General features: G+C 35.7%; 1 protein-coding gene across 12 annotated transcripts in view; it reads right to left on the bottom strand.

The window, feature by feature from the left end:
- The window catches only part of PDE10A (phosphodiesterase 10A), a 337,758-nt gene that overhangs the window by 93,061 nt on the left and 217,758 nt on the right, over window positions 1-26,939 (bottom strand). For 11 of the 12 annotated variants that reach the window (XM_025382246.1, XM_025382247.1, XM_025382251.1 and 8 more), the window contains 7 exons: window positions 26,483-26,603; window positions 25,087-25,136; window positions 10,183-10,323; window positions 8,259-8,414; window positions 6,796-6,846; window positions 5,344-5,402; window positions 3,713-3,764 (listed from right to left, as the gene is read on the bottom strand). In XM_025382246.1, coding sequence (XP_025238031.1) covers window positions 3,713-3,764; window positions 5,344-5,402; window positions 6,796-6,846; window positions 8,259-8,414; window positions 10,183-10,323; window positions 25,087-25,136; window positions 26,483-26,603 — 630 coding nt within the window. Of the gene's footprint in view, window positions 1-3,712; window positions 3,765-5,343; window positions 5,403-6,795; window positions 6,847-8,258; window positions 8,415-10,182; window positions 10,324-25,086; window positions 25,137-26,482; window positions 26,869-26,939 lie in introns of all 12 variants that reach the window. The other variant, XM_025382257.1, reaches the window with a different exon arrangement.

Raw genomic sequence — 26,939 nt, 5'->3', positions numbered from 1 at the left:
TCCCCTTATTGATTTCTGTTGCTTCCAATGAAATGTGGGAGGTACACATGTCAAGAAAAATCAATATATTCCCTTGTTGATTTCTGTTGCTTCCATTCAAAAGTGTTCATTAGGTTGCAGCTAATACATTAACAGACACAAAGAAATAAGTACTGTACAAACTGGAAAAGAAGAACCACTAGAACCTCTACTATTGTGCATTATAAATCACTGTCCTCTATCTTGAAAACTAAAGACTATAAACTGGAAAAATGAGTTAACTATGGGGGACCATAATCAATACATTCACTCAAGAAATATTTAAAAAAAAAAAACCTGAAAATAAGTAAATGTCTTTGGCTAGGAAGACTCCATGTGCTGAAGCTATCAAGTTTTCTATAAATTTAAGGCAATTCCTATATAAATTACACAACATAATGAACTGAGATTCATCACAGGAGTGCAAGGTTACTTTAACATAAAACAATCAATTGATGTAATATACACTATCAATAGAATTAAAAGTAAAAACCATATGATCATCTACACTGATGCACAAAAATTATTTGACAAAATGTAACACACTTGCGTGATAAAAACACTCAATAAACTAGGAATAAAAGGGAATTTCATCAACCTGACAAAGGCCATCTATGAGAAAACCACAAATAACATCATATTTGATGGCAAAAAACTAAATGCTTCTCCCTTGAGATCAGGAATGAGATAAGAAGGTCCACACTTGCCACTTCTTTTCAGTATTGTGCTGTAGGTTCTAGCCAGGGCAATCATGCCAGAAAAAGAAATAAAACAACCTGGAATAGAAAGTAAGGAGTAAAACTGTCTCCAACTGGATATATATATCCACTAAGAAACTAAGAAACTATAGGAACTAATATATGAGTTCATCAAGCTTGCAGGATACATAATCAATATATAAAAACCAATGTTGTTTCTATATATTTGCAGCATAAAATCAAAAAATAAAATTAAGAAAACAATTCCATTTATAGTAGCATTAAAAATAAAATACTTAGGAATAAATTGGCCAAAATAAAAGCAACACTTATTCTCCAAAACCACAAAACACTGTTGAAAAAAATTAAGATCTAGATAAATGGAAAAATGCCTCACGTTCATGTATTAGAAGACTTAATTGTCTTCCAGTTGTTAAGATGGCAATACTTCAAATTGTTCTACAGATTCAACATAATTCCTATTAGCATTCCACCTGATCTCTTTGTAGAAATTGACCTGCTACTTCTAAAACTTAAATGTATTTGATAGGTACCCAGAAGAGCTAAAAGAATCTTGAAAAGTTGGGGAACTCACACTTCCTAATTTCAAAAGTTACTACAAAACCACAGTAATCAAGAAAATGTACTGGCATTACCACAGAAATATAGAGCAACAGAATAGCATCAAGAGTCCAGAAATAAAACCACATTTTATGTTCAACTGATGTGCTGGGGAAAACTTCATAGCTACATGGAAATGAATGAAACTGGACCTTTACCAAACATCATATATAAAACTAACTCAAAACAGATCAAAGACCTAAATATAAGTGTTAAAAACCCTACAACTCTTAGAAGAAAATATCTGAGTAAATTTGCATGATCTCTGATTTGGCTTAGATATAAAACTAAAAGCATAAACAGCAAAAGAAAAAAATAGCTAAATTGGATTTCATCGAAATCTTTGTGCCTCAAAAGACACTATCAAGAAAGTGAAAAGGCAACCTACCAAAATGGGAGAAAATATTAGCAAAGCAATTACGAGACAAGGCAGTTATAGCTAGAATATATGAAGAACTCCTAATTAGCCAATGATAAAAAGTGGTCAATGGCTCTGAATAGACATCTCTCCTAAGACAACATACATGCGGCCAAGAAACACAAGAAAATATACTCAACATCATTAGTCACTAGAGAAATACTAATGAAAACCACACTGAGATAGCAGTTTACACCCACTATAATGAAGAAGTCAGATAATAACAAGTGTTGGTGAGGATGTGGAGAAATCAGAACCCTTGTGCACAGCTGTTGGGAATGAAAAGTGGTGCAACTGCCATAGAAAGTTTGACAGTTCTTACAGTTCTTCAAAAAGTGAAACACAGAACTATTATATGACCCAGCAATTCCACTCCTAGGTATACACCCCAAACCATGGAAAACAGGCATTCAAACCAAAACCTGTAGAGGAATGTTCACAGTAGCACTATGTACAAGAGCTAAGATGTGGAAACAACCCAAATGTCTATCAACTGATGAATGGATTTTTTAAATGTGGTACGTATATCCATAAAATGGAATAGTATTTGGTCATAAAAATGACTGAGGTACTGACACATGCACAGTATGTAGTTTTGAAAACAGTACGCTAGGTGAAAGATGCCAAGGCACAAAAGGCTACATATTATGTGATTCTTTTCAGACAGAATGCCCAGCATTGGTAAACTCATGGAGAAAGAGAGTAGACAATGGTTGCTTAGAGCTGGTGAGGCAAGGGGAAATAGGGGTGTAAGGAAGTGATAAGCTAAGGAGATAATAGCTAAAAGGGTATCCAAGTTGCTTTATGAGGTAACGAAAATGTTCTAAAATTGATTGATGATAGCTGCACATATCCATGAATATACTAAAAACCACTGAATCGAACACTTTAAATGGATGAGCTGTAAAGTATGTAAATTCCACTTCAATAAAGCTGTTTTTAAAAGAAAATATTAATAATACAAAGAACAAGCAATAAGTGCTTCTTGTACCCCTAGTATAAGCTCGATGTCAGTCTACATTATAACTTTACATTTTTCTTAAAGGTATTCACTGATTTACAAATTCCTTCAGTTGTTTCATAACAAGAGAAGTTATTTTAATGTACAATTCTTTTATTTTTGTCTAGATAAAACTATAGAAATAACTTATCACAGAAAGAACGTGCTGAAGTTAATAACCTGTGTTATTCTCTAATTACCCTTAGTAAACTTCCTGTCTCTAGAAGACGTTGCACAAAGCACACTTCATACTTGTCTTTTACTGTCAAATAAAAAAAAAAAAAAATCTTATCAGTATGCAACATAAAATCGCTAGATGAGAAAACTCTTTATTGCAGAAGGGTACTGTATTTTGAGATGGACCAGAAAAATGAGGAGGAGAAAGAGCATTTATTAAAGCACGTAACGGGGCACAAATGGTACCGAGAAAGCCTGGGCATCCGTGGCATACACCCACACATTCTGACAACTAGAAGCCACTTCTGAAAGAAGTTTCACTAGAGACCTAAAAGTACTCAGCAGCATAGGGAAATGTGCCTATAACTCGACGTCATACAGCTTTCGGCTCAAAAGTGCCTGACAGCCATCTAAGAGAGAGGAATAATTAAGACTAGAACTAAGCAGAATGAACTTGAAGATCAGGAAAAAATCCATTGAGAATTCCTAACATATCCCATATATAAGAGGTGTTTTGAAGAATACAGAAAGAAACCAAATGTCTTTTCTAAGTCTGGCTCTCCATTAATAAAGAAAAGCTCTGAGCTTTTTAAAAACGTTATTCAAATTTACTCCCCCAAAATTAAAAGAAGTGACAAACACAAGGTGTGAATTCCTAAGCACCACATTTTCATAATATTAAAAGTGCCTGTGGATAAAAAAGTGTAAATGTTATGCCATATATTAGCACCATGGGTCTAAGGGTTAAATAAAATCATACTCAGAACAAAAACAACCTACCATTATGTGTTCAAGTAGAGAATCTATTGCAACTATGTTATCAAAATATGTTCTGAAAAAAAGAAACAAAAGTCCTGTAAATAATTTTATTAGATCACAGTACATATTACACTTCGAATACATTTCTTGGTTTTGTCTACATCTAAATAAAAAACATAAATATCATTTGATTTTTGTGCTTTGGTAAAAAAAATCAGTACTGTAATATTATTTTAAAGAGATAAATGAAACTTCATCATTGACCTTAGAGTGAGGGCTCTATAATTCCAGAGAATGCAATCAGTATTTATTTTATTGACAAGTATCAGTGTAGAGAGAAAGTGTGTTGCATTTAACAAAGTATGCAGAAATCAAATTCCATCTACCATATTTAATATTTTCATTAATAATGCTGATCTAAAATAAAAATATTTAAATGTGCTAAATCTCATCAATAGTTAAATATAAATTATCACTGAAAACTGGAGAAAGTTAGTACTTAAAGTGTACTGAGAAAGTAATGTAATTCCCTTGAGAAGAAATGTCAGCATACAAGTAATGCTAAGGATCTAATGACTTTATATGAGTCTATCTTCACTGTTATGAACAGCAAGTAAATGTTTCAGAGGCACATAGTGCATATACTAAAATGCAAACCTGAAAAAATGTAAATCAATATGCATGTAATATATGCAAAATGTAAAGAAGGACTCTTAAGATAGACTCCACTGGCTAGGTAGTGCTTTATCTAGTTGGCTTAGGTATCCAGAGAGAGCTTTCTCAGTCCCATACTACTTTAATTTTATTATTTCAAAAACTAACTGTAACATAAACTAGTACCTTCAAACTAATTAATGAGGATCAATAATAATTACTGACGGGTAAATTGTTAGGTGCATTTACAGTGACATGTGAGACATCACATGTCATCATTGCTGCTGGAGGACAGAGAGGAAAAACTACATTATTAGTTTAGTAAACTTGGAGGAGGACATGACCCTAAAGTTACCATGTCCGGGGGCATATTTTAGATTTCAATGACTAATTATATGGGTCAGACATATAGACGATGTCCCCTGTGGTAAATAAAAGCAATAAAAATATGTGATTTAATAAATATCTATTATATAATTGCTTCCACTCTCAGTCAAAGGGAATTTTTCTCGGCCAAACCAGGGAAATAGAACATTTTCTCGGAAATGATAACTGAGATACTATACCTGGGAAAATGTAAATAATAATAATCATAATAATGTTTAACTTACTGACATTATTAGAAAAACCAATTAGGACTTTTTGTAAAAAAAAAAAACCAGAACATTTTCCCTCCCACTGCAGCCGGTATTCTCCTGCAAAAATAGAGATATTTAGTGTCTTTAACATATTCTAAGAGAGTCTATTTAGAAAATATACATCAAAATTGAAAATTAAGATAATCACGTATATATCTGCAATCCTTCACTTTAGAGTGAACGTGAATGAGAATATAACTCTACAGTCCACAATGATTAACCATTCTTCCCAGACTACTTGTGAAGATGGATCTTCAGTTAGCAGCTGCAACAGACGATAGTCTATTTCTGCCACAGGCTGCCCTTAATTTAAACCGTTGATTAATAAGAGCTACTACATCCCTAGAAATGAACACTTACTTTGATACGTCGAGTAGAAAGTCATTCAATTCAGTCTGTTTGGCAAGGCCTCTGCATACCTACCATATAAAATAATAGCTACAATTATAAGAGATTTCTGCTTATTTAAAAATAAAACTTCCAGAATACTAAGTACCTTATTTATTGAAAGAAGGCCTAACACAATCACTTGGATTATAATGTAATAATATCAATAACCATTAATATTTACTGAATACTTAAATGTGCTAAGCATTGTTCTAAGCACTTTATATTTATTGTTTCAAGCACCAAAAAACATTATAGGTTTGGAAGTTACATTTCATAATGGAGTTATAAAGATGTTAAAAACCTTACTGAGGCTTCAGAACTAATAAGTGATAGAAGCACCATTCAGGTCCGGGTACACTACCCAAGTCCCTCTTTAGAACTACTTTACACTGTACTTCTAAAAACTGTAGTTGAGCACATATTCCACCTACACTTGATAATTCAAGAGTCCTTTCCACTCGTTCTATTATACTACAGTTCGATTTTTCTTCCTAGCATACAGTTCCTCCCTCATCAGCTTCAATTTGCTGAAACGGAAGTAGAAAAATAAAACCACCACCAAAAAAATTAAAAGAGAGAGGGAGAAGATACAAAGAACGCTATATTGCTACCATGTTCTTGAACTTTAAAGTCTAACCACCAGTAAAACTCTAAGTAGTCTGTCAGTTTTAAATTAGGTAATATCTTCAAGAGAACCAGATATCTTAAAGTTAGAATGTTTCATAGACCACTTACAGGAAAATTTAACTTAAGAAATGGAATCGGCCGGGCGCGGTGGCTCAAGCCTGTAATCCCAGCACTTCGGGAGGCCGAGACAGGCGGATCACGAGGTCAGGAGATCCAGACCATCCTGGCTAACACGGTGAAACCCCGTCTCCACTAAAAAATACAAAAAACTAGCCGGGCAAGGTGGCGGGCGCCTGTAGTCCCAGCTACTCGGGAGGCTGAGGCAGGAGAATGGCGTGAAGCCGGGAGGCGGAGCTTGCAGTGAGCTGAGATCCGGGCACTGCACTCCAGCCTGGGCGGCAGAGCGAGACTCTGTCTCAAAAAAAAAAAAAAAAAAAAAGGAATGGAATCATAAAAATATCAATGCAACTCCAGTAGAAGATTATTCCTAGATTTTCAGCATGACATATGCCATTTATTGCATAAATACATATATACACACACACACACACACATATATATGCATTGTACATACATATATATATGTGAATGCACACACATGTAATTGCAGAATATTTAAGGCAGGGAGTAAGTAAATATAACTGATTAAATTAAAATTTCTAGAAATAATAGAATATTGTAATGTCCCAAAATAAGGCATTAGGTGACTTAACCTCTACTCCAGTCTTCAATGCTGTGCTCTAAAAACATTCTTCTCCCTTAGGAAGCCCCTGTAAAAACACCCCGAAGACTCACCTGCACCTGATGTATTGCTACTGAAGCCCAGGCAAGATTTGCTGTTGCAACCTAAAAAAAATTAGAAACACATACCTATAAGTAATAATATGTATTTTATATATGTATATAACAAGCTTTTATTAGTCACATGTAGTCATCTCAACAAAGGACTGGGGCATACATGTATATGAAGAATTTTCTGAGGTCACTGAGCTTTTGAACATTTTCCAAACACAAAGCACCAAATATTTACAAGGTTTTTCTTTTATATTTTTCCCCTTCTATTTAATTGACTTTAATGTTCTCTTGTTCATCTTAATTTGGAATAAAATGAAAAACAAACTGATTGTTAAGAGAGCTGTAGCCCAATGATTTTAACAAAATTATTATTTTTCAGTTTAACAAAAATGCTATTGAAAAGTAATCTAATGACCACTTTAAATAATGAAATATTTCTAAAATGTAAAAATCAAATATATATTTTATATATATATATATATACACATCAGCTAACAAGTTCCTCAAAATTACTAGCTATTCTACTTTTATTATTCACTCATTCAACAAATATTCATGAGTGTCTATTATGTACCAGGCACTATTCTAGGTGCTGGAGGTACTGTAGTAAATAACAGAAATGGAGTAGCTTTCAGTGTACTTCAGGGAGAAGCACAAGCAAGGAAATAAGTATAGCATATAATATACTAGATCGTGACAGGTGCTACAGAGTAAAAGCAGCAGATAGAGGGAAAGAAATACTGGATAGGAGCCAATCAAATGTACATGAAGTGTTCAGGGAGGGCCTTATAGATAAGGCAACATTTGAGGAAATTCCAAAGGATGTGGCTGTGAGGGGGATAAGTGGAGAGAAGAAAAAATGCAAAGGCCTGAGTAGTAGCCTGTCAGCCTTGCCTGAGGATGCAGCATGGCTGGAGTGAGTGAGGGACAGGTGGGGTAGCAGGAGATGGGTTCATTGAGGCAAGTGGACAGGAGTTAGGCCACTGAAGGGAATTGGTTCATACTGGATGTGATAAATATCATGTTAATATTTGCTTTTAGTATTAATGAGCCAATTCAGTGAATAGTGAATGGAATTCAAATGTATTTGACACTAGAGCCTTTTATTCAGGACACAAGCTAAGGAAAAGACATTTTAAAGAAAACATAAAGACAACCAGAGTGCGAAACGTCTCCAAGGTCATTCTACTACTTTCTATGACTCAGAATATGGCATACCTTTTATTGTTATACTGGATTTTACTTAACAAAAGGACCATATTTCTTATGTAACCAGTTTCCTCTCTAAACAGAAACAGGTTTTAGAATCATCATTATTAGTATCAAAACACTGTTAAGCAAATTGTGATTTTAAATATTCATTCATGTATTTTCAGTTTAGTATTACTTAGCAATACTAACAAGCACTTTCAGTAAGCTAGGTACAACTAAAAATTCTAACATGCAGCGTTTAAAGAGCTCACCTCCTGGTGACTAAGACAGAAGGCTTCTTTGCCCCAGTGCCGATACAGCTCAAGAATACCAATCAAGTCACCAATTGCAGTGACAATTGGTAAGCAAAGAACAGACTGGATACGAGTCCCTGATTCCAGTCCAGTACCTCTTGGAAATCGCTCATCCTGAGAAACAAAAAGAGAAAAAGACATCAATTCAGTGACATGATCATTAAGTTATGATTCGTATTTCTATCAGAAATTGCCATGATACTTGTAATCAATAATAAGCAGTACTTTTCAAAGGAAAACTAAATGATGATAGCCACCATCAATCTTATGTAAGGAAATGCTTACTTTTTCATGGAACTTATACCCAAATATTGCTTTAACATTTCTTTATCCTTATGCAGTATACATTGAATGAATGATGAATGTTAATTTCATATAATAAAAATAATCATAAATGCTGACATCATCTTGTATGTGCTAGAACACTCTCAGGGTATTTACAGGTACAATGCCGCAGAGAAAATTACTCCAAATGTAAACACTATGTGAAGAAAATTATATGTAAACTTTTTTTCTACTTTTAAGCCTAGAGTAACACAAAAGCGTATGTTAACAACAGTCATTCTAATTGAATCTCAAAGGCCTATAGTAAGTATTCAAATCATCTAATAATGATCAATTATTTATCATAAGAAATGAAATTGGTTCTTTGATTTTTAAATAATTTTCTAGCTTAGTAAAGTTACTCAAAGGAAGTACAGGGAAATTGAATGAATTAATATCAAAAGCACCAATTCTATTTATTCAAATTCTACTATCTGTAAGAAGCTATCAGGATGAATTAGAGCGTCATGAAATAGTGTAACTCCGTACTTGTAATTTACAGATCTTTTGAAAATGTACATACACAATAGAACATTTTCAAATGAGAAGTTATATAGCATTGGCCCTCCTGTCTCCTTCCCTCCCTTCTTTCCCTTCTCTCTTTCTGTCTCTTCCTTCCTTTCTCTAGCTACCCAATTTATTCAAGGTCATACAAACAATGGTGGAAAAATCAAAACTAAAACCAAGGATTCATGGCTCCTATTAGCACTTAGAGCAATTGTTTTTTACACCTGTATACTTGTTACCTTTAAAGTCTATATTCCATGTCATAAAATTTCATTAAAATGTCCACATGTACTGTGGAAGACTAGACTGAGGGCTCCAACTTGTCTAGTTTCTCTGTACCTATGTCCTTTGTTAAGGATCAATACCGAGTCTGGGCCTGTCCACGTGATTTGCTCTGGTTAATGGGAGGGTAGTAAATTTGATGTAAGCAGAGACTTGAAAACTCACTTGTACCTTTCACACTACTTCTTTCAGACTCCTGCTACCATGCCAAAAACAAGCCAGGATAGCCTTACTAGAAGGGGATGAGAGGCACAGGGAAAGCAGAGGGCATAAGAGGCCAGCCAGCACCTAACTGATGGCCAGCTGACCTCAGACACATAGGCAAGCCCAACTGACAGCAGTCCAGATGAGCAGAATAACCCAGTCCTTAGATTCATAAGAAATAACATGTGGCTACCGTATGACACCACTAAAATTTGAGGTAGTTTGTCATACAGCAATAGCTAACTCATTCATATGCATCCTAGCAAAATACGAAACATAAAACAGTAATCATTTAGTTTACATTCATATAAATATACACGGTATTTTTGTGTTAACTGTACTGGCATGTGTTGAAATAAGAACTGTGCAAATTTAGCTCTTAGTTGGTAAAGGGAATTTTCTGAGTACAAAAAAATTAACTTCCACATCAACATACTGACCTGTAACTAGCTTTAAAGCTTTTTAAAATGAAACAGTTTAAATTATAACATCAAAATGATATGCCATCTTTCTTAATTAAATACTTTAGGTTAAAAAGATCACACACAGTCAAAAAGCCACTTACTCCAAGGATGTCTTCGACTAGCAATGTTTTCCTGGACTTGGCCACGTAAGCAGAGATGGTGGTGCCCTGAGTGATGGGCCCAGCAGGGATGAGGCGGGGTTTTCCTTCCTTTATCCCGGGTGGTGTGAATATGCACAGGCTCTAGGGAGAAGAAAAGATGTTTTACAGACTTTCCTGTACATATGCATAGTACAAAAAGACACACGTGAGTCTTACTCAATAGTCATAATAAATCTGTGAGTTAATTAAAAGAGTCGTCATAAAATGAGGAAAGGTGCTTTGCCATGATCAAACCAGATTATCTAAAGTGAAACTATCTCACATTTCCAATTCACAAAAAATGCAAACTCAAATGTAAAACTTGAATGTACAGGCACAGAAACACTCGTCAAACAGCCTCCTATTCTGATACACAGAAAATAATGAAATCAGAAAAAATACCTCCCGTGATTGGGATCAAGATTCTATCAGACCACAAACACACACAGGGTCCAGCCTCCCTATAGACTTGACGCATGTTACCTGAAGATAGAATCAGTAGCCGCAAGTCAAGTGATTTGGTTACATTCTTCATTTTCATTAGAAATCTTCCCTTCTCAGAACTTTCTCTTTATAAGACTCACTCACATTGCTTCGATGGCTAGTTTATAAAACTGCAGATTCAGAATACTCTAGATGAAAAATGTGCTCTTCTCTGAGCAAAAATCTTGACAAAACCTGAGTGATCCTTCCCCTTTCAAATGACTGGGTGGGAAGGTAATGTCCTGAAACTATTTTAAAATAAATCGTTTTTTAAAAATAGAATCAGTTATTTTGATGAAATCCAAACATATGTTAAAACTACTTTCTACTAAATAAGAATTGCTACTTAAATCACGTAGAAATTGGGGGCAATGTTTTGACATAATTGTATTACGATTATCTACAAAATTTGAAAATACTAAGGTTTAGGTAAATTTCCCACAGACTTCACTTTATTTTTATCTTATGTTGGATTACTCTAACTAAGAACGAAGACAATTTGAAGCAGTAAGTATTAGACAGCCCTCTTAACCTAAGTACCTTTCTACAATACTTGTTATTATGAAGGTAGCTCTAAGGATGAGACAGATATATTTGTTAACTTATCAGGTAAGTGGTTTTTAAGCTTTGTAAAATTACAGAACTCTTTCTTTCAACATGTTAAAATCAAAAGAGAATGAACCCCATTAACTTGACTTAATAAATCCCATAAACTTGGTTTAATGACAAGGAGGAAGGGAGAGGAAAGCAAGGCTTTGCTTTAACCCTGGGTGCTTTAAATTAATAACAAGTATAAATGATTAGAAGTTAAGTTCAAAATACCTGCATTTCCAAGTATATCTACATAGGGCTATGCTTAAGTCGTATTTGCTGTTAAGTACAATGCATGTGAAAAATTTATTTTAAGTAATTATTTTGAAAAGAACAAAGCTATTTAATATTTCAAATAGAAAGTATATACTTATGGATTAAAATTTTCATATATGATGAATGACAGTTGCAACTTAGTTATTCTTTAAAAGGCTAGAAAAACCATTTTCTAGTTACTATAACTACATTAGGCACCAATATACACATGGCATAGAGTAAGACTCTCGTTAGATTCAATATCTATCATTGTCCAAATACAATTCAGTTTGTCACCCTTTCTTAAGACAGAAAGAGTAGAAAGGTAATTCAAGAACAAAAAGGAGATAAATGCAAGAAAAAAAAATTTAAAAAGTGGTATATTTGGAATGAAGAAAAATTAGAATTGACAATGATTTTCTCAAACTATAAGGAAGCAACTGTCCCTTTTCTATACCAAAGACAGAACTGCAGGAAGTGAACATAAATTGAACCGAGTGGTTTAGACAACTCTTAAAGAAGAACATGTCATAATGAAAACAGAAGGTGAACTCTGCAGCAAGCCTCCAACAGTAGCTCTGAATTTTTGTGGGGGGTGTGGAGGGAGTCATAGTTTTTGGCTGCATTTGTTTGTTTGAAAAGGTAAAACACACATCTTTTTTTATGACTTAGCCGTAGGCCCTTTAAGGCTGAATTTAATCGCATGTTCAAGTTATATGTAGCTTCATAATCCAATAATAACGGACTATCTTATACATTCCTACATTATTAGATGATCATATATTCAGTATTATAAAATATGTACTGCTTCTGTGTAGGTTTCATATGATACACAAGTAACAGAGAAGCAAATACTGTACCCGAGAGTGTATGGAAAGCTCTTTTGTCTATTAAGTTTGCTGAAAATAAAAGGTTTAGAAGTGTTTTAACTACTTGCTAGAATATGAAAAACTTCTCCATGTAGTTAAAAAATAATTATCAAAAATCGACTAATACTTTATAGTGGAAGCTTCATACTTGTTTTCCTAATTAGCTCATGATTTTTGTTCACATTAATCAAACAGAAATATTTCCAATGAGAGCTGCGGATAATTGCTAACAAAACATTGAATACATTGCGATATGAAGGCCAAAAGCTCCAGCAGACAGGAAACTGAAGCCTAACCTCACCACACACACTTGTTTCTGACATGTTTTCATGGCTCCACTTTCCCTCCTTTATATTAGTGGTTCCCTACTCTGTTGTTTTCGTTTCATTTGCCTCCAAGCAATTTACCTGCAAAAGCTCCCTTTTTAACATTCATTTCTAATTGAGGATCAGTCACTGGTTGGAATCACATGTTTTGCAGAAGTATTTTTTTAACTGATTTTTGTAGTTGAATGCATTGATAGGTAGCTACCTGTTACAAATATAAAAAGTCAATAATGAACCTCTAAAATAGGTTGAATTTTACACATATTCAGGGCTAGGGAAAAGTTAATTCAAACTCCCTTTATTCCACAGATACTGTCAAGTAGGAGGTCATGGACTGAATCATCATTTTTCCACTGATTGAACTGTCACCTTCATCATACACTTCATCCTCAAATATACTTTAATTTTTAATTTTTTTGAGACAGAGTTTTGCTTTTGTTGCCCAGGCTGGAGTGCAATGGTGCAATCTTGGCTCACTGCAACCTCTGCCTTCTGGGTTCAAGCGATACTCCTGCCTCAGCCTCCCGAGTAGCTGGGATTACAGGCATGTGCCACCACACCCGGCTAATTATGTATTTTTAGTAGAGATGGGATTTCTCCATGTTGGTCAGGCTGGTCTCGGACTCCCGACCTCAAGTGATCCACCCCGCATTAGCCTCCCAAAGTGCTGGGATTACAGGTGTGAGCCACTGTGCCCCACCTATCCTTAAATACACTTGGGTCTGTTTCTGAATTCCCAATTCTGTATCATTGGGTTTACTTGTAGACCACAGTTTTAATTATTATAAAAAGTTTACAGTACATTTTGTGATTTGGCAAGGCAAATCCTGACTTAGTTCTTAGTATTTCAAAATAATCATGATTTATTTTATAAGCTATACACTTTGGCCTGGGCACAGTGACTCATCCTTATAATCCCAGGGCTTTTGGAGGCTGTGGTAGGAGGATGGCTTGAGACCAGGAGTTCAAGATCAGCCTGGGCAACATAGTGAGACCCCACCTCTACAAAAAATTAAAAAATTAGCTGGGTGAGGTGGTGCATGCCTGTAGCACTAGCTGCTCAGGAGGCCAAGGTGGGAGGATCACTTGAAGCCAGAAGTTTGAGGTTACAGTGAGCTAAGATTGTGCTACTGTACTCCAGCCTGGGTGACAGAGTGAGATCCTGCTTAAAAACAAAAAAACAAACAAACAAAAAAGATATATACTTTGCATTTCTCATTGGTGAAGTATCTACATGAATGCATTAATCATTAATAAAAGATTAACGTAAATAAGTTCTAAAGACATTTACACAGGAAATAGGGACTTCATTTTTCAAAATCAATATAATTGCTGACTTAAAGATTTAACTGGGATATTCAGATTAATAACATAAAAAACCTTATGCTCACTATTTTCATAGAAGGATGAATAAAAACACCAGACACTATTTTAAGAAGTATTAAGCCTCTTATCCATATATTTACAATATCAAATTTATCTATAATATCCAGAGTTGAACTGAGTCTTTAAGATTAACTCCTGCTCTACTATTGTATAAATATATGAAAACTGTAATTAGAACAAGCATCTTTTAGAGGCCGGAGATAAAAACCACAACTAAAAAATAAGGAAAACCTTTAAAGTTTCAAACATTAGCCACCTCTATCGTTTCCAGAGAAGAAAGTAACTGCCTTCAGGATATCTACTTGACCAAAGGCTGCTGTAGTTCTTTAGCATTTGAGAGTTCTAGAGGTGAAGGTGACCACTAGTCGCTCCACCTCTCAACTAGCATCAGTGAGACTGCCCAAAGAGGAGAAAATCAATCCTATCAGAGTCCAGGAAGTCCTAGGGGAGGAATCAGCTTTTAAATTTTTCTAAGAAACTCATTATAAGGTAGCTAATATTTTGTGGTAACAGCAAATTTTGGTATCTATTTCTAAAGAGAGAATTTAAACTAGAAAAGATTGGGTGCACAAGTCATAATCAACAGGTTGGTTCACTAAAGGAATTAAAAACATTCAAATTATAAAAATGTAAATTTGGGGAAATAAATTGATTTGGTGGAAAATGAACAAGAGAATAGACTAATACAATTTAGAAAAATACCATCTTTTAATGAAATGGAAAAATCCAATTCATTGATATCAGCCAAATAGATGTTTACTTCACTTGGTTAACACTTGCCTTCATCTTTCTTTCCATGTACAATTCAAACATCACTTTAGTCATGAGACTTCAATTCAATGTTAAGACTTCAACTCACAACCAGTTAAATTTTAGAAACAAGGTACTTAGGTTTACCAATAGGCTATTATCCTTTTAGACACTAGATGGCACTGGATAGTAAACAAATTTAGATCTATGTAGATGGCCGTAAGTAAATAGCTCCCACATTTACCTGGAACTTGATATATGGATGACTAACTTTGTTTGCATAATTCTTAAAAATAAATCTGCTGAAGTTCACTGTGCACTTGAAAAAGGCAAACAATTACTATAAACTACCAGGTCTGAATACGAAGAATGCAGTACTTCCAGTGAATGTTTAATGCATACATATTGAAGCTAAAACTTAAGATTCTTCCGCTCTTCCATTTTTTCCAATTGTATCCCAAGTACAAAACTGAAATGTGTTCTTCCCAGTATGTGGGTAATAAAAATCAAGTAACGAAAGGGCAGGGGGAAGCTATGTTCTTAAAAGAAGTATTGTGTTAGGGTGGAAAGAGCATAGTTTCTCTTTGTAGAAAGCACAGTAACTTTGGAATGGGAGCCTAGCCTTTAGTTTTTGACTAGCTGTGTGAACTCGGACAATCATTACCCATAAAAGAGAACTTGGCTACCTCATCCCTAAAATGAAAAGATTAAATTAAAAAATTTGGAAGTGTCTCTTTTAACTTTAACATTCTATGAATCTAAGACTTCTAGAGTCATCTAGTTGCTCATGTTTATAAATAAAAATAACAAACAACTGCTTAACTAACTTATCAAACCTGTACATTGTGGAAAGATTATTTTTTAAATAACATATATATAAAAAAAACTATCAATAAATTTACTTCTGAATTAAGAATTTTAAGGTATAAAGTACATAAGGTTTTCAGCTTTCACAAACAACTCTGATAGATAACAGTGGAAAAACTATAAAGATAATATTATCAGGTATGTTATACATGTAACTAAGCATAGCCATACAAACAATAAAAGTTGAATTAAGCAAAAATTCAGTCATGAAAAAATTATTTTTTTCCCCAAAAAACATCTCAAGAGCACTTTGTCTATAGCAGACATTGCTATGGGCCAGGATACAACATACACTGTTTTCTTTGTTAACTCCAGATTTCTCAGAAGTTGCCCCTTCTGCCCAAAAGACATCCTTTATTTTCCCTCTCATCTACTAAGTGAGAGGTCTTAAATCCCCACTCAAATATTGTCTCCTCAGCATCCAATCTGTTTTTATGTGCTGCAGCCCCATCACATTCATGGTCACAGAGCCCTTGAGCTCCTCTGTTAGCACATAAAAATCATGTGCCGTTACTAGCTGTTGATTTTGCTATCTCCCCTACTGCTTGTACATTCTTTGATGTCAGAAATAATTTTGTTTTTGTTTGCTCAGCGATTTAGCACAGTTTTTTGGTACTTAGCAGATGTTTTAAACGGTTTGTTAAACAAACAGCATTTATGGTGTAACATTTAACTAATGGAGGGTAAACGGTAAATTAAGGTTTAGAAAGTTTAAGAATCTTTCTAAACCATGGGCAAGGACTTCATGTCTAAAACACCAAAAGCAATGGCAACAAAAGCGAAAATTGACAAATGGGATCTAATTAAACTAAAGAGCTTCTGCACAGCAAAAGAAACTACCATCAGAGTGAACAGGCAACCCACATAATGGGAGAAAATTTTTGCAAACTACTCATCTGACAAAGGGCTAATATCTAGAACCTATAAAGAACTCAATCAAATTTACAAGAAAAAAACAACCCCATCAAAAAGTGGGCAAAGGATATGAACAGACATTTCTTAAAAGAGGACATTCATACAGCCAACAGACACATGAAAAAATACTCATCATCACTGGCCATCAGAGAAATGCAAATCAAAACCACAATGAGATACCATCTCACACCAGTTAGAATGGCAATCATTAAAAAGTCAGGAAACAACAGGTGCTGGAGAGGATGTGGAGAAATAGGAATGCTTTTACTCTGTTGGTGGGACTGCAAACTAATTCAACCATTGTGGAAAATAGTGTGGCGATTCCTCAAGGATCTAGAACTAGAAATACCATTTGACCCAGCTATCCCATTACTGGGGATATACCCAAAGGATTATAAGTCATGCTGCTATAAAGACACACGCACACGTATGTTTATTGTGGTACTATTCACAATAGCAAAGACTTGGAATCAACCCAAATGTCCATCAGTGACAGACTGGATTAAGAAAATGTGGCACATATACACCATGGAATACTATGCAGCCATAAAAAGGATGAGTTCGTGTCCTTTGTAGAGACATGGATGCAGCTGGAAACCATCATTCTCAGCAAACTATCGCAAGAACAGAAAACCAAATGCCGCATGTTCTCACTCATAGGTGGGAACTGAACAATGAGATCACTTGGACACAGGAAGGGGAGCATCACACACCGGGTCCTATTGTGGGGAGGGGGTATGGGGGAGGGATAGCATTAGGAGACATACCTAACGTAAATGATGAGTTGATGGGTGCAGCACACCAACATGGCACATGTATACATATGTAACAAACCTGCACGTTGTGCACATGTACCCTAGAACTTAAAGTATAATAAAAAAAAAAAATTTTTTTTTAAATCTTGCCCAGTCACACAATTATTAATTACAGAATTATTAAGTGGTGAAACAGAACTCACACAATCTAACTCCAGAACCAAAATTATTTCAATGCTAAACTACTTACTGGGAAGTTTTCCTTTTCCCCCCAAGTTCTGAAAAAGTATAAGGAGCACAGGAATTCTCCTTCTTAAAGGGCTGCCCCAGTAGCAAATGAACAATGCAGGTACAGGAGCCCAGGCTGGGCTCATCACTGTCTCCTCGGGTTTAACGTGGTGCCTGGTGATGACTGGTGCTCAAAAACAGTCAGATGAATCAATGCCCTACTGGTTTGTAGAAAGGTAATATTTCAACAGTGTCTTCAATTTCCTCCTTGGCTACTGGACTAACACGTTTTTGATTATCATTTGTATTAAATAGGATAATTTATATTTTCCTTGAAAACTGTTCTTTTTAATCTAGGTTTTCACATTTGTTAGTAAAAATAATCCCTCATAACTTCTCATTTTCATTGTATCTATTGTTTAACATGTTTTAAAATTATTAAACATATATAATTGTGTTTCTCTCTTTTTTGTCAGTTTAGTAAATGGTTTGTTTGTGTTTTAGTCTGTTCTCACACTGCTGGAAAGAACTACCTGAAACTGGGTAATGTATGAATAAAAGAGGTTTAATTGACTCACAGTTCCACAGGCTTAACACGAAGCATGACTGTGAGGCCTCAGGAAACTTACAATCATGGTGGAAGGCAAAAGGAAAACAAGGAACTTCTTCACATGGTGGCAGGAGAGAGAGTGCAAGTGGGGAAGTGCCACACACTCTTTTTTTGTTTGTTTGTTTTTGAAATGGAGTCTGACTCTGTCGCCCAGGCTGGAGTGCAGGGCGAGACCTCTCGGCTCACTGCAAGCCTGTAAGCTCGGCCTCCCGGGTTCACGCCATTCTCCTGACTCAGCCTCTGGAGTAGCTGGGACTACAGGTATCCACCACCACGCCCAGCTAATTTTTCTATTTTTAGTAGAGACGGGGTTTCACCATGTTAGCCAGGATGGTCTCAATCTCCTGACCTTGTGATCCACCCGCCTCGGCCTCCCAAAGTGCTGGGATTATAGGCGTGAGCCATTGCACCCTGCCCGCCACATACTTTTTAAACCATCAGACCTCGTGAGAACACATTCACTACCATGAGAAAAGCAAGGAGAAATCCGCCCTCATGATCCAATGTGGCAATTACAATTTGACATGAGATTTTGGTGGGGAAACAGAGTCAAACCATATCATTCTACCTCTGGCCCCTCCCAAATATCATGTCCTTCTCACATTTCAAGACCAATCAGGTCTTCCCCACAGTCCTTCAAAGTCCTAATTCACTCCAGCATTAACCTGAAAGTCCAAGTGTAGGCCAGGCATGGTAGCTCACGCTTGTAATGGGGAGGCTGAGGCGGGTGGATCACCTGAGGTCAGGGGTTTGAGATCAGCCTGGCCAACATGGCAATGCCCCATCTCTACTAAAAATACAGAAAAAAAACTAGTCGAGCACAGTGATATGTACATGTAGTCTCAGCTACTCAGGAAGCTGAGACAGGAGAATCGCTTGAACCCAGGAGGTAGAGGTTGCAGTGAGCTGAGACGATACTACTGCGCTCCAGCCTGGGTGACAGAGCAAGGCTCTGTCTCAAAAACAAAAAACAAAAATAAATGTCCATGTCTAAAGTCTCATCTGAGACAATGCAAGGCCCTTCCATCTGTGAGCCTGTAAAATCACAAACGAGTTAGTTACTTCCAAGATACAATGCGGGTACAGGCATTGGATAAATGCTCCTATTCCAAAAGGAAGAAACTTGCCCAAACAAAGGCGGTACAGACACTGTACAAGTCCAGAACCCAGTAAAACAGTCATTAAATATTAAGGCCCCAAAATAATCTCCTTTGACTCCATGTCTCACATCCAGCGCATGCTGATGCAAGGGGTGGGCTCCCAAGTCCACAACCACAGATTTGCCCCTGTGGTTCTGCATGGTATGGCCCCTGCGGCTGCTTTCATGGGCTGGCATTCAGTGCCTGCTGCTAATCCAGGCACATGGTAGAAGCTGTTGGTGGATCTACCGTTCTAAGGTCTGGAGGACAGTGGCCCTCTTCTCACAGCTCCACTAGACATTACCCCAGTGGGGACTCTGTGTGGGGAACTCAATCCCACATTTCTCCTCTGCACTATACTAGGAGAGGTTCTCCATGAGGGCTCTGCCCCTGCAGCAGAATTCTGCCTGGATATCCAGGCATTTCTATCATCCTCTGAAATCTGGGTGGAGGCTCCCAAACTCTTGCCTTCTGTGTACCACAGCTAGAGCTGAAGTGAATGGGACACAGGATGCCATGTTTGGAGTAGCAGGTCCTTGGGCTTGGTCCACGAAACCATTTTTCCTAGGCCTCTGGACCTGTGATGGGGGTGCTGCTATGAAGATCTCTGAAATGTCCTGCAGACATTTTCTCCATTGTCTTGGTGATTAATATTTGGCTCCTCTTATGCAAATTTCTGTAGCCAGTGGCTTGAATTTCTCCACAGAAAATGAGTTTTTCCTTTCTACAACATGGTCAGGCTACAAATATTCTAAACTTTTACGTTCTGCTTCCCTTTTAAACACAAAACCCTCTCTTTGTGAACACATATGACTGTGCATGGCTAGGAGCAGCCAGGCCTCATCTCCATCTGAGATCACCTCAGCCTGGACTTCACTATCCATATCACTATCAGCATTTTGCTCACAACCATTCAACAAGTCTCTGGGAAGTTTCAAACTTTCCCTCATCTTCCTGTTTTCTTCTGAGCCCTCCAATTTCCTTTGCTTTTTGCCATTATAGGAGTCCTATGAAGAATTCTTAGACAGAAATTAAATACATTAAAGTTAGGGTCTAGCCCAGAAAAGAAAAGGAACCACAAGCTGGTAAATCCTAACCTAATATACTGAGTTTAACATGTGTATTATTTGGATAAATAATAATGGTATTGATAACGTCTTCGAACTTGTTTTCTTGGTATCTCAGTAACTAAAAATACTACTACTTTTCTGTCCATTTTCTCCACTTTGCTTCAGAAACTTCAATGCACCAGAATAAAAGACAGTTTCATTTTTTAACCTGATCTAATTTTTTTTCTTTTAACAGTTGGATCTTCTTTATAAGTAATTTTGTTATAATCACATAATGATTTCCATAACAATATTTTATGTTTTAATTTTAGTGATTTTTAGTATTTAAGTTTTGTTTTTTTCTGCTAAATGTTCTATTTAAAAAAAAACACAGAATGTTTTTTCCTCCTTGCTTATATGAATGTGCGTTTTTAAATTCTATTAGAACTTCTGACATATTTAAATGTTATTTAAGTTATATTTCTCATTACATCAATTTCAGAAATTTATTTCTACTGACTGAGAAGAAAATTAATACTTTAATAAGTGTAAAAACTTATTAAAGTGTAATACTTTAATAAGTGTAAAAACTGTATAATTCTTTCTTTTTTTAACCCTTAGTATTTGTTGATATGGACAGAAAATTTTCTCAGTCTATTTGGGTTTTATTATAATTTTGTCACTAAAGTATATAATTTTTGCTGTGAAATTGAGTTATTTAAGAAAGACTTTCTTGCTATGATTTCAAATCGTGACAATTCTTTAAAGATTGATAATTATGTAGACTATGCTACCTTTCATGTGCAAAAGACGAAATACAAAAATATATACATGTATCTGCTTACCTAGGCAAAAGATGTTTAAATTAATATGGTTAGTTACATTTCAGAAGTGTATCTTCTATTGCCAGCAATACAGAAGATTAGATCATTTGGCTGACACTTTTGAAAAAACAATTTCAAATTTATTTAAAGGCTGCATAAAATATATTTTACCCATCTTTTATATTGCTTTGCTGGGTGAGAAGAATGGAAGGAATCCATAGAAATCTAAAAGGAAGTAAATAAAGGAACCGTGGGAGTTGACCAGATCCCAAAGCTGGCTTTCTCTTGAGGGAATTAACTAATGACTGAATAGACTGATCTTCTCCCAGGAAAGCCACATGGAGAGCGGGAGACAGGAGAGAGAAGTTGGGACGTTTCTGTGAGGGAAGTCTAAATAAAGACCCCTTTAGAGGGCCAGGACAGGCAACAGGCCACACATTCCTCTTAGGTTGAAGGACAAATACACTCACCCCAGCAAAGAGGCTGCAAGGAAACCAGATTATTTTGAAATTAGTACTGGAGGGAAAATAACAATCTCCTCTGAGAAGTCACGATTGTGCATCATGTGGATTTGACTCTTGAAGCCATACTACTTTGTAGTCTGAAAATTCATCTCAGCCAGACAATTTAGTTTAAAATGGTTTTGGATTGGTAGTCCCTTAAGTGACTAGCAGAAACAAATGCCTGTCTATCGCCAAGAAAGGAACTAGAAAGGCACTTCTAACAAGCCTTGAGAGTATCCATTTAAGAGCCCCATGAAAGAATACAATTCACAGTTATGGGGGGGGGGGGGGGGGGAAGAGAGAGAGAGAGAGAGAAAGAGAGAGAGAAAGGAAAAATAAAAAGAAAACCATAAAACACATAAGCACAAACGTCACCATCTGTCAGAGTTGGACAAAACAAACCCAAGAAAATGTAAATTCAAAAGAACATAGAAGAAGTATAGTTAATGTATTTCAAAAAATAAAAGACAAGTTTGAAAACATGTACAGGAAATAAAAACTATAATGAAAACCAAAATAAATTTAAAAACAGTATCTTTATTTTAGTCAATATTCAGAGAGATAATTTATCAACCTGAACTCTATCTACCAAAGATATATTCCAGGAAAGTGGGTGAAATAGAGACAAATTCACACAAACACAAACTGAGAGTGCTTCCCATCAGCAAACTCTCGCTGAGGGAAACTCTAGAGGATGTATTTCAGATGGAAGAAAAATAATCCCAAATGGGACGACTCGAGATACAAGAAGAAATGAAGAACAAAGACAGTAGTAATCATGTAGATACATCTAAAGAAACACTTGAGTGAACTTAAGATTTCTCAGCCAATGTCTTCTTCCTACCCACAGAAATCCCTGGGTTAAGGAAATAACAAGGGCTTAGCTATCTAGGTGGAATGCATAAAGAGCAAAAACAGAGTGAGCAAAACACAGTAATTATCCCCAAGAATTATCCTCCCAGGCAGATAAGGTACCTGTCTTCATAAAGCTGATATTCTAGCAAGAAAGCCAGATAAACGAATAACCACTCAAATCACAGATAAACATGTAATCACAGACTCAGCTATGTTCTATGAAGGAGACATATACAACACTGAGAAAGCAAAATACAGTGTACAGTGGGATCTGACTTGGGAAGCTGAGAGACAGCTACAATTTCACTATGTACCCTGCTGTTCACAGGGATATTAAGTTGAAGAGACTCAGTCCCTGAGATGCGGGCAAGAAAGAAGGAACAGGGAATCAGTGCCCCTAGAGAGAAGCATGCCCAGTAAATGGACTGGCCTTAGGAGTTTAGAATAAGGAGCCAGAATAAAACTGAGAGGATATTGTACCAGTTACTAAAGTTACTAAAGTAAAAGATAAGTAAAGATGAAATAATTCAAATTGATACATAAAATTACAATTTAGATATTGTAGATAGAAAATCTTTTTGCTGAATCATAAGAGGAAACTACTTCATTGAGGCCCATGTATAAAGAAGTCTGCAAATAAAGCAAAAAAAGAAAAAAAAAATTTTTTTAAAACCAAGTGATTAAGAATATGGGTTTTGTAACCTAAATCCAAGCCCTGCAAAGTCAGCATTTTGGGCTCCCATCCACTGCAGCCACGGGGTGCCTGCTGCCTGCACCTCTCCGTCTCTGCCCGCAGCTGTCTCTATTCTCTTTCCACAGGGCAAGAGAGCATCCTGTAGAGGCAGCCTCAACCTCAGGGTCGTTATCACTTTCGTTCAGGTGAACGGCTAGAATTGCTGAGTCCAGATACAGGTTTTAGCAAAGAATCTGCCGGGGCCCTCAGGGACCACATGTCCACCCCGATCTGAACTAGACACCCGAGGGCAAGGGGCTGGATGTGAGCACGGCTGCATGGCCACACGGGGGACTGCTGGAGGCGGCTCAGAAGGAGTAATGCGACGTGGACCGCAATAGACTGCATTCCACACATATCAGCCAATTAAAAAATAATGGCAAACTGCAAAATATTTTTCTAAAAGAAATTATGAACTTTTAATAAAAACTTGGACGTTTTAAAAATAATTTTTAATGCACGGAAAAAAGTAATATCCATTTGTTATTTTAGTAGCTTAGCCATTTTAGAATACTACCAGTGTCTGAAATATAGTTTATTTGGAAGTGGTAGTAATATCTGAGTAATGCAAATTAATAAACATTCTTATCTGACTGTTTATATGAAAGGCACTAGGAGAGGGGCTTGGGAAATACAAGAATGAACAAAAAAATGTCTTTGCCCTAAATAAGCCTTTGAAACAAGCGTAATTTATTACAATACAAGGGAAAACAATCGCCATGGAAACGAGTAAGATAAGCTGTAAGTTAATTAAATCAGCCAATAAATATTTTTGTGCAACTATTTTCACACTCTGCAAAACTGTTATATTTGAGTCCTACTAAAAACCTCAGAACGCTTTTGTTTCTATTCCTAGTAACACTGTATATAATGTAAATAATTTTATACATATTTTGATTACTCAAGAATACATGTAGCATATTGCAAAAATACATTCCAAATCTCAGATAGCAATGCCTAACACATAAGAAATGTGAAGCAAAAATGTGTCAAATAAATTTATGAGGAAACTTATACATTGAAGTTATGAATATTAGTATTATTGGCTCAAATTATGCTAAAATATGTATACTTTTTAATACTGTATCAAAAATCAAATGCCAGTAATTGAACATCTTGAAATACTTTTGGAAGTGCCTATGTATGTTGCATTTTACGATGGGCTGTGCTCCAGGTAAGTTAGACCAGAAACGCAGGATCCGGGCTGCCAGCAGAAGACTGGAACAGCCAGAGCTGAGAATCCCCATTCCTTGCCTGGCCTGAGCCTACTACAGTAAGGCAGCTTAGGGATCTAGACTCAGAGCCCTAGGACTACACCCTAGGAGTTTTAGAGTCATCTGCAAAAACTTTACAAATCACCAAGAAAATGTTCAACTTTCTGTAGATCATGTGTAAAGAGGGTACAGGAATTCCCCTACAACATCCAAGCTCACAGTGCCAAATAACTTTTACACAAAACACTAAATCTAGAAACACCATTTATAACCGAGGGTACCACAAACCAAAGGAAACACACACACACACACACACACACACACGATTTTATGCCTAAATGTTGCCATGTCAGTAAAATGCTTGACTGGTAACAACCAAATATAGAAACTAAAACCAAAATGAATTTAAACGAAAAATACTTAATTATGAAATGTCTGTTGTTTATAACTTTTTTAAAGGCGCTTATGATATTTTCTTATCTAGAGCACCAAAATCTAAATTTAGATACTTACATTATTGCACTCTCCAAGGAAATACAATGCAAATCCATCAGCTTTTGTGGCTGCCAAAGTAATAAGAAAAGAAAGAAGTGAGCTCAGTGGGAGAATCTAACATGTATGCATTCTCTACGGTGAGCGGCAGATGTGAGTCTTTCAAACTGATTTGTTAACAGAATCAATGGTCATGCAGTAAATGGAACAGAATCATTTATGGCCTTAATAGCATAATGAAAATATCCTCTACATGTTTCATCAGTGAGTATACAATTTAAGATATATCCTCAAATGCATATAGCAGTCAACATACTACATAGTAACATATTTGTTGAACTGTAAGTATTCAGAATCATTTAATATTTTTTAAATTTGAGAATTGTTTAATTTTTAAAGTTTTTAAAATACCACAAGTGATATTTATAATATTAATTAACCAACATTAATTCTCAACCTAAAAAGCCGATGTATTTATCTATAATTGTCACTGAAGCGAACATAATTTAACTTACCTAAAATTGCTTTGGGGTCATCTGAAGGCAACTATAGCAGTTAACAGTGTAAGTTCTGGAGGGACTGCCTCAATTTAAACCCCTACTTAACTCCTTTTTACCTGTGTCACTTTGGGTAATATGTTTAATCTCTCTGTTCTATAGCTTCTTCATCACTAAAATAACTCCTTTTTACCTGTGTTACTTTGGGTAAGATGTTTAACCTCTCTGTTCTATAGCTTCCTCATCAGTAATATAGTGGTAATAATAAAAACAACCTCACGAGACCATAATAAGTCAGTTAATGCATATAATATGCATAGACAGGTGCCTAGCATATACTTAAATATACAATAAATGTGATCACTACAGTTGGTCTCATTAATATTTTTATTTTCAAATTAAAAAACAAAAGAAAAATGAAAGATACAATTGTCATAGTGGGTATCCTTCTGAAAAACGTGTCCTAAAAACAAGTGCATCCTTCTAAAATACTACTTTTCTGATATAACTTTCCCCATTCTATTCACAACATAACCCACTTCTTAAATGGTATATAAAATTGTCATTTACCCAAATATATTTAAAATGCTTATTCTCTCTTTTAAATTAATACATTTTATAAAGATGTGATTTAATTCAATAAAACTATGCTTTCCAAAGGAAACTAGGTGTGAATTAGAAGGCATAGTATTTTACATGTATATATCAGGCAGATACTTATTTGGGATTAGAAAATTTAGAAAGTTTTAGGTTTGACTCACTCTGGTAGTTTCATAATAAAAATTTTCACTTCAAATTTAGTCCAGAAATAGAAGTAAATATAAATGACTTTCATCTGCCCCTTAGTAAATTTTTTTTACTGCTTTTTGTAAAAGAATCTTTGCCCAGTTTTTCTAAGAGGAACACAAAATGCTTCTTACCTATTTTGATGATGCTGCTCAGTTCATAGAGGAGTAGCTGGTTGTCTCCTCCTGTGTCCAACCGTTGTTCTATATAGCTGTTTAGTTCATATACAACTCCCTGCATATTCGTATCTTGGTACTTTGGATTAAAAATAACAAAAATAAAAACAGAGTTTAAATAAAATATAATAAAAATTCCTTAGTCTGTAAAACATACTATTATGTGACTTAATACACTAAGCTATTCATTATGCTTTTATAGCATGATTTAAATATTATAATCTATTTTATAAAACAAGTAGATTGAAAATTAAAATTGCTATGACTATTTATTTATTTTGAGACAGCGTCTATCTCTGTTACCCAGGCTGGAATGCAGTGGCACCATCTCAGCTCACTGCAACCTCCACCTCCTGGGCTCAAGCCATCCTCCCACCTCAGCCTCCCAAGCAGCTGGGACTACAGGCACACACCA

The sequence above is a fragment of the Theropithecus gelada genome, chromosome 4, assembly GCF_003255815.1.
Source record: "Theropithecus gelada isolate Dixy chromosome 4, Tgel_1.0, whole genome shotgun sequence".
NCBI classification, from domain to species: Eukaryota; Metazoa; Chordata; class Mammalia; order Primates; family Cercopithecidae; genus Theropithecus; species Theropithecus gelada.
The sequence above is the reverse complement of the archived record's forward strand: the minus strand, read 5'-3'. Positions and strand labels throughout refer to the sequence as shown.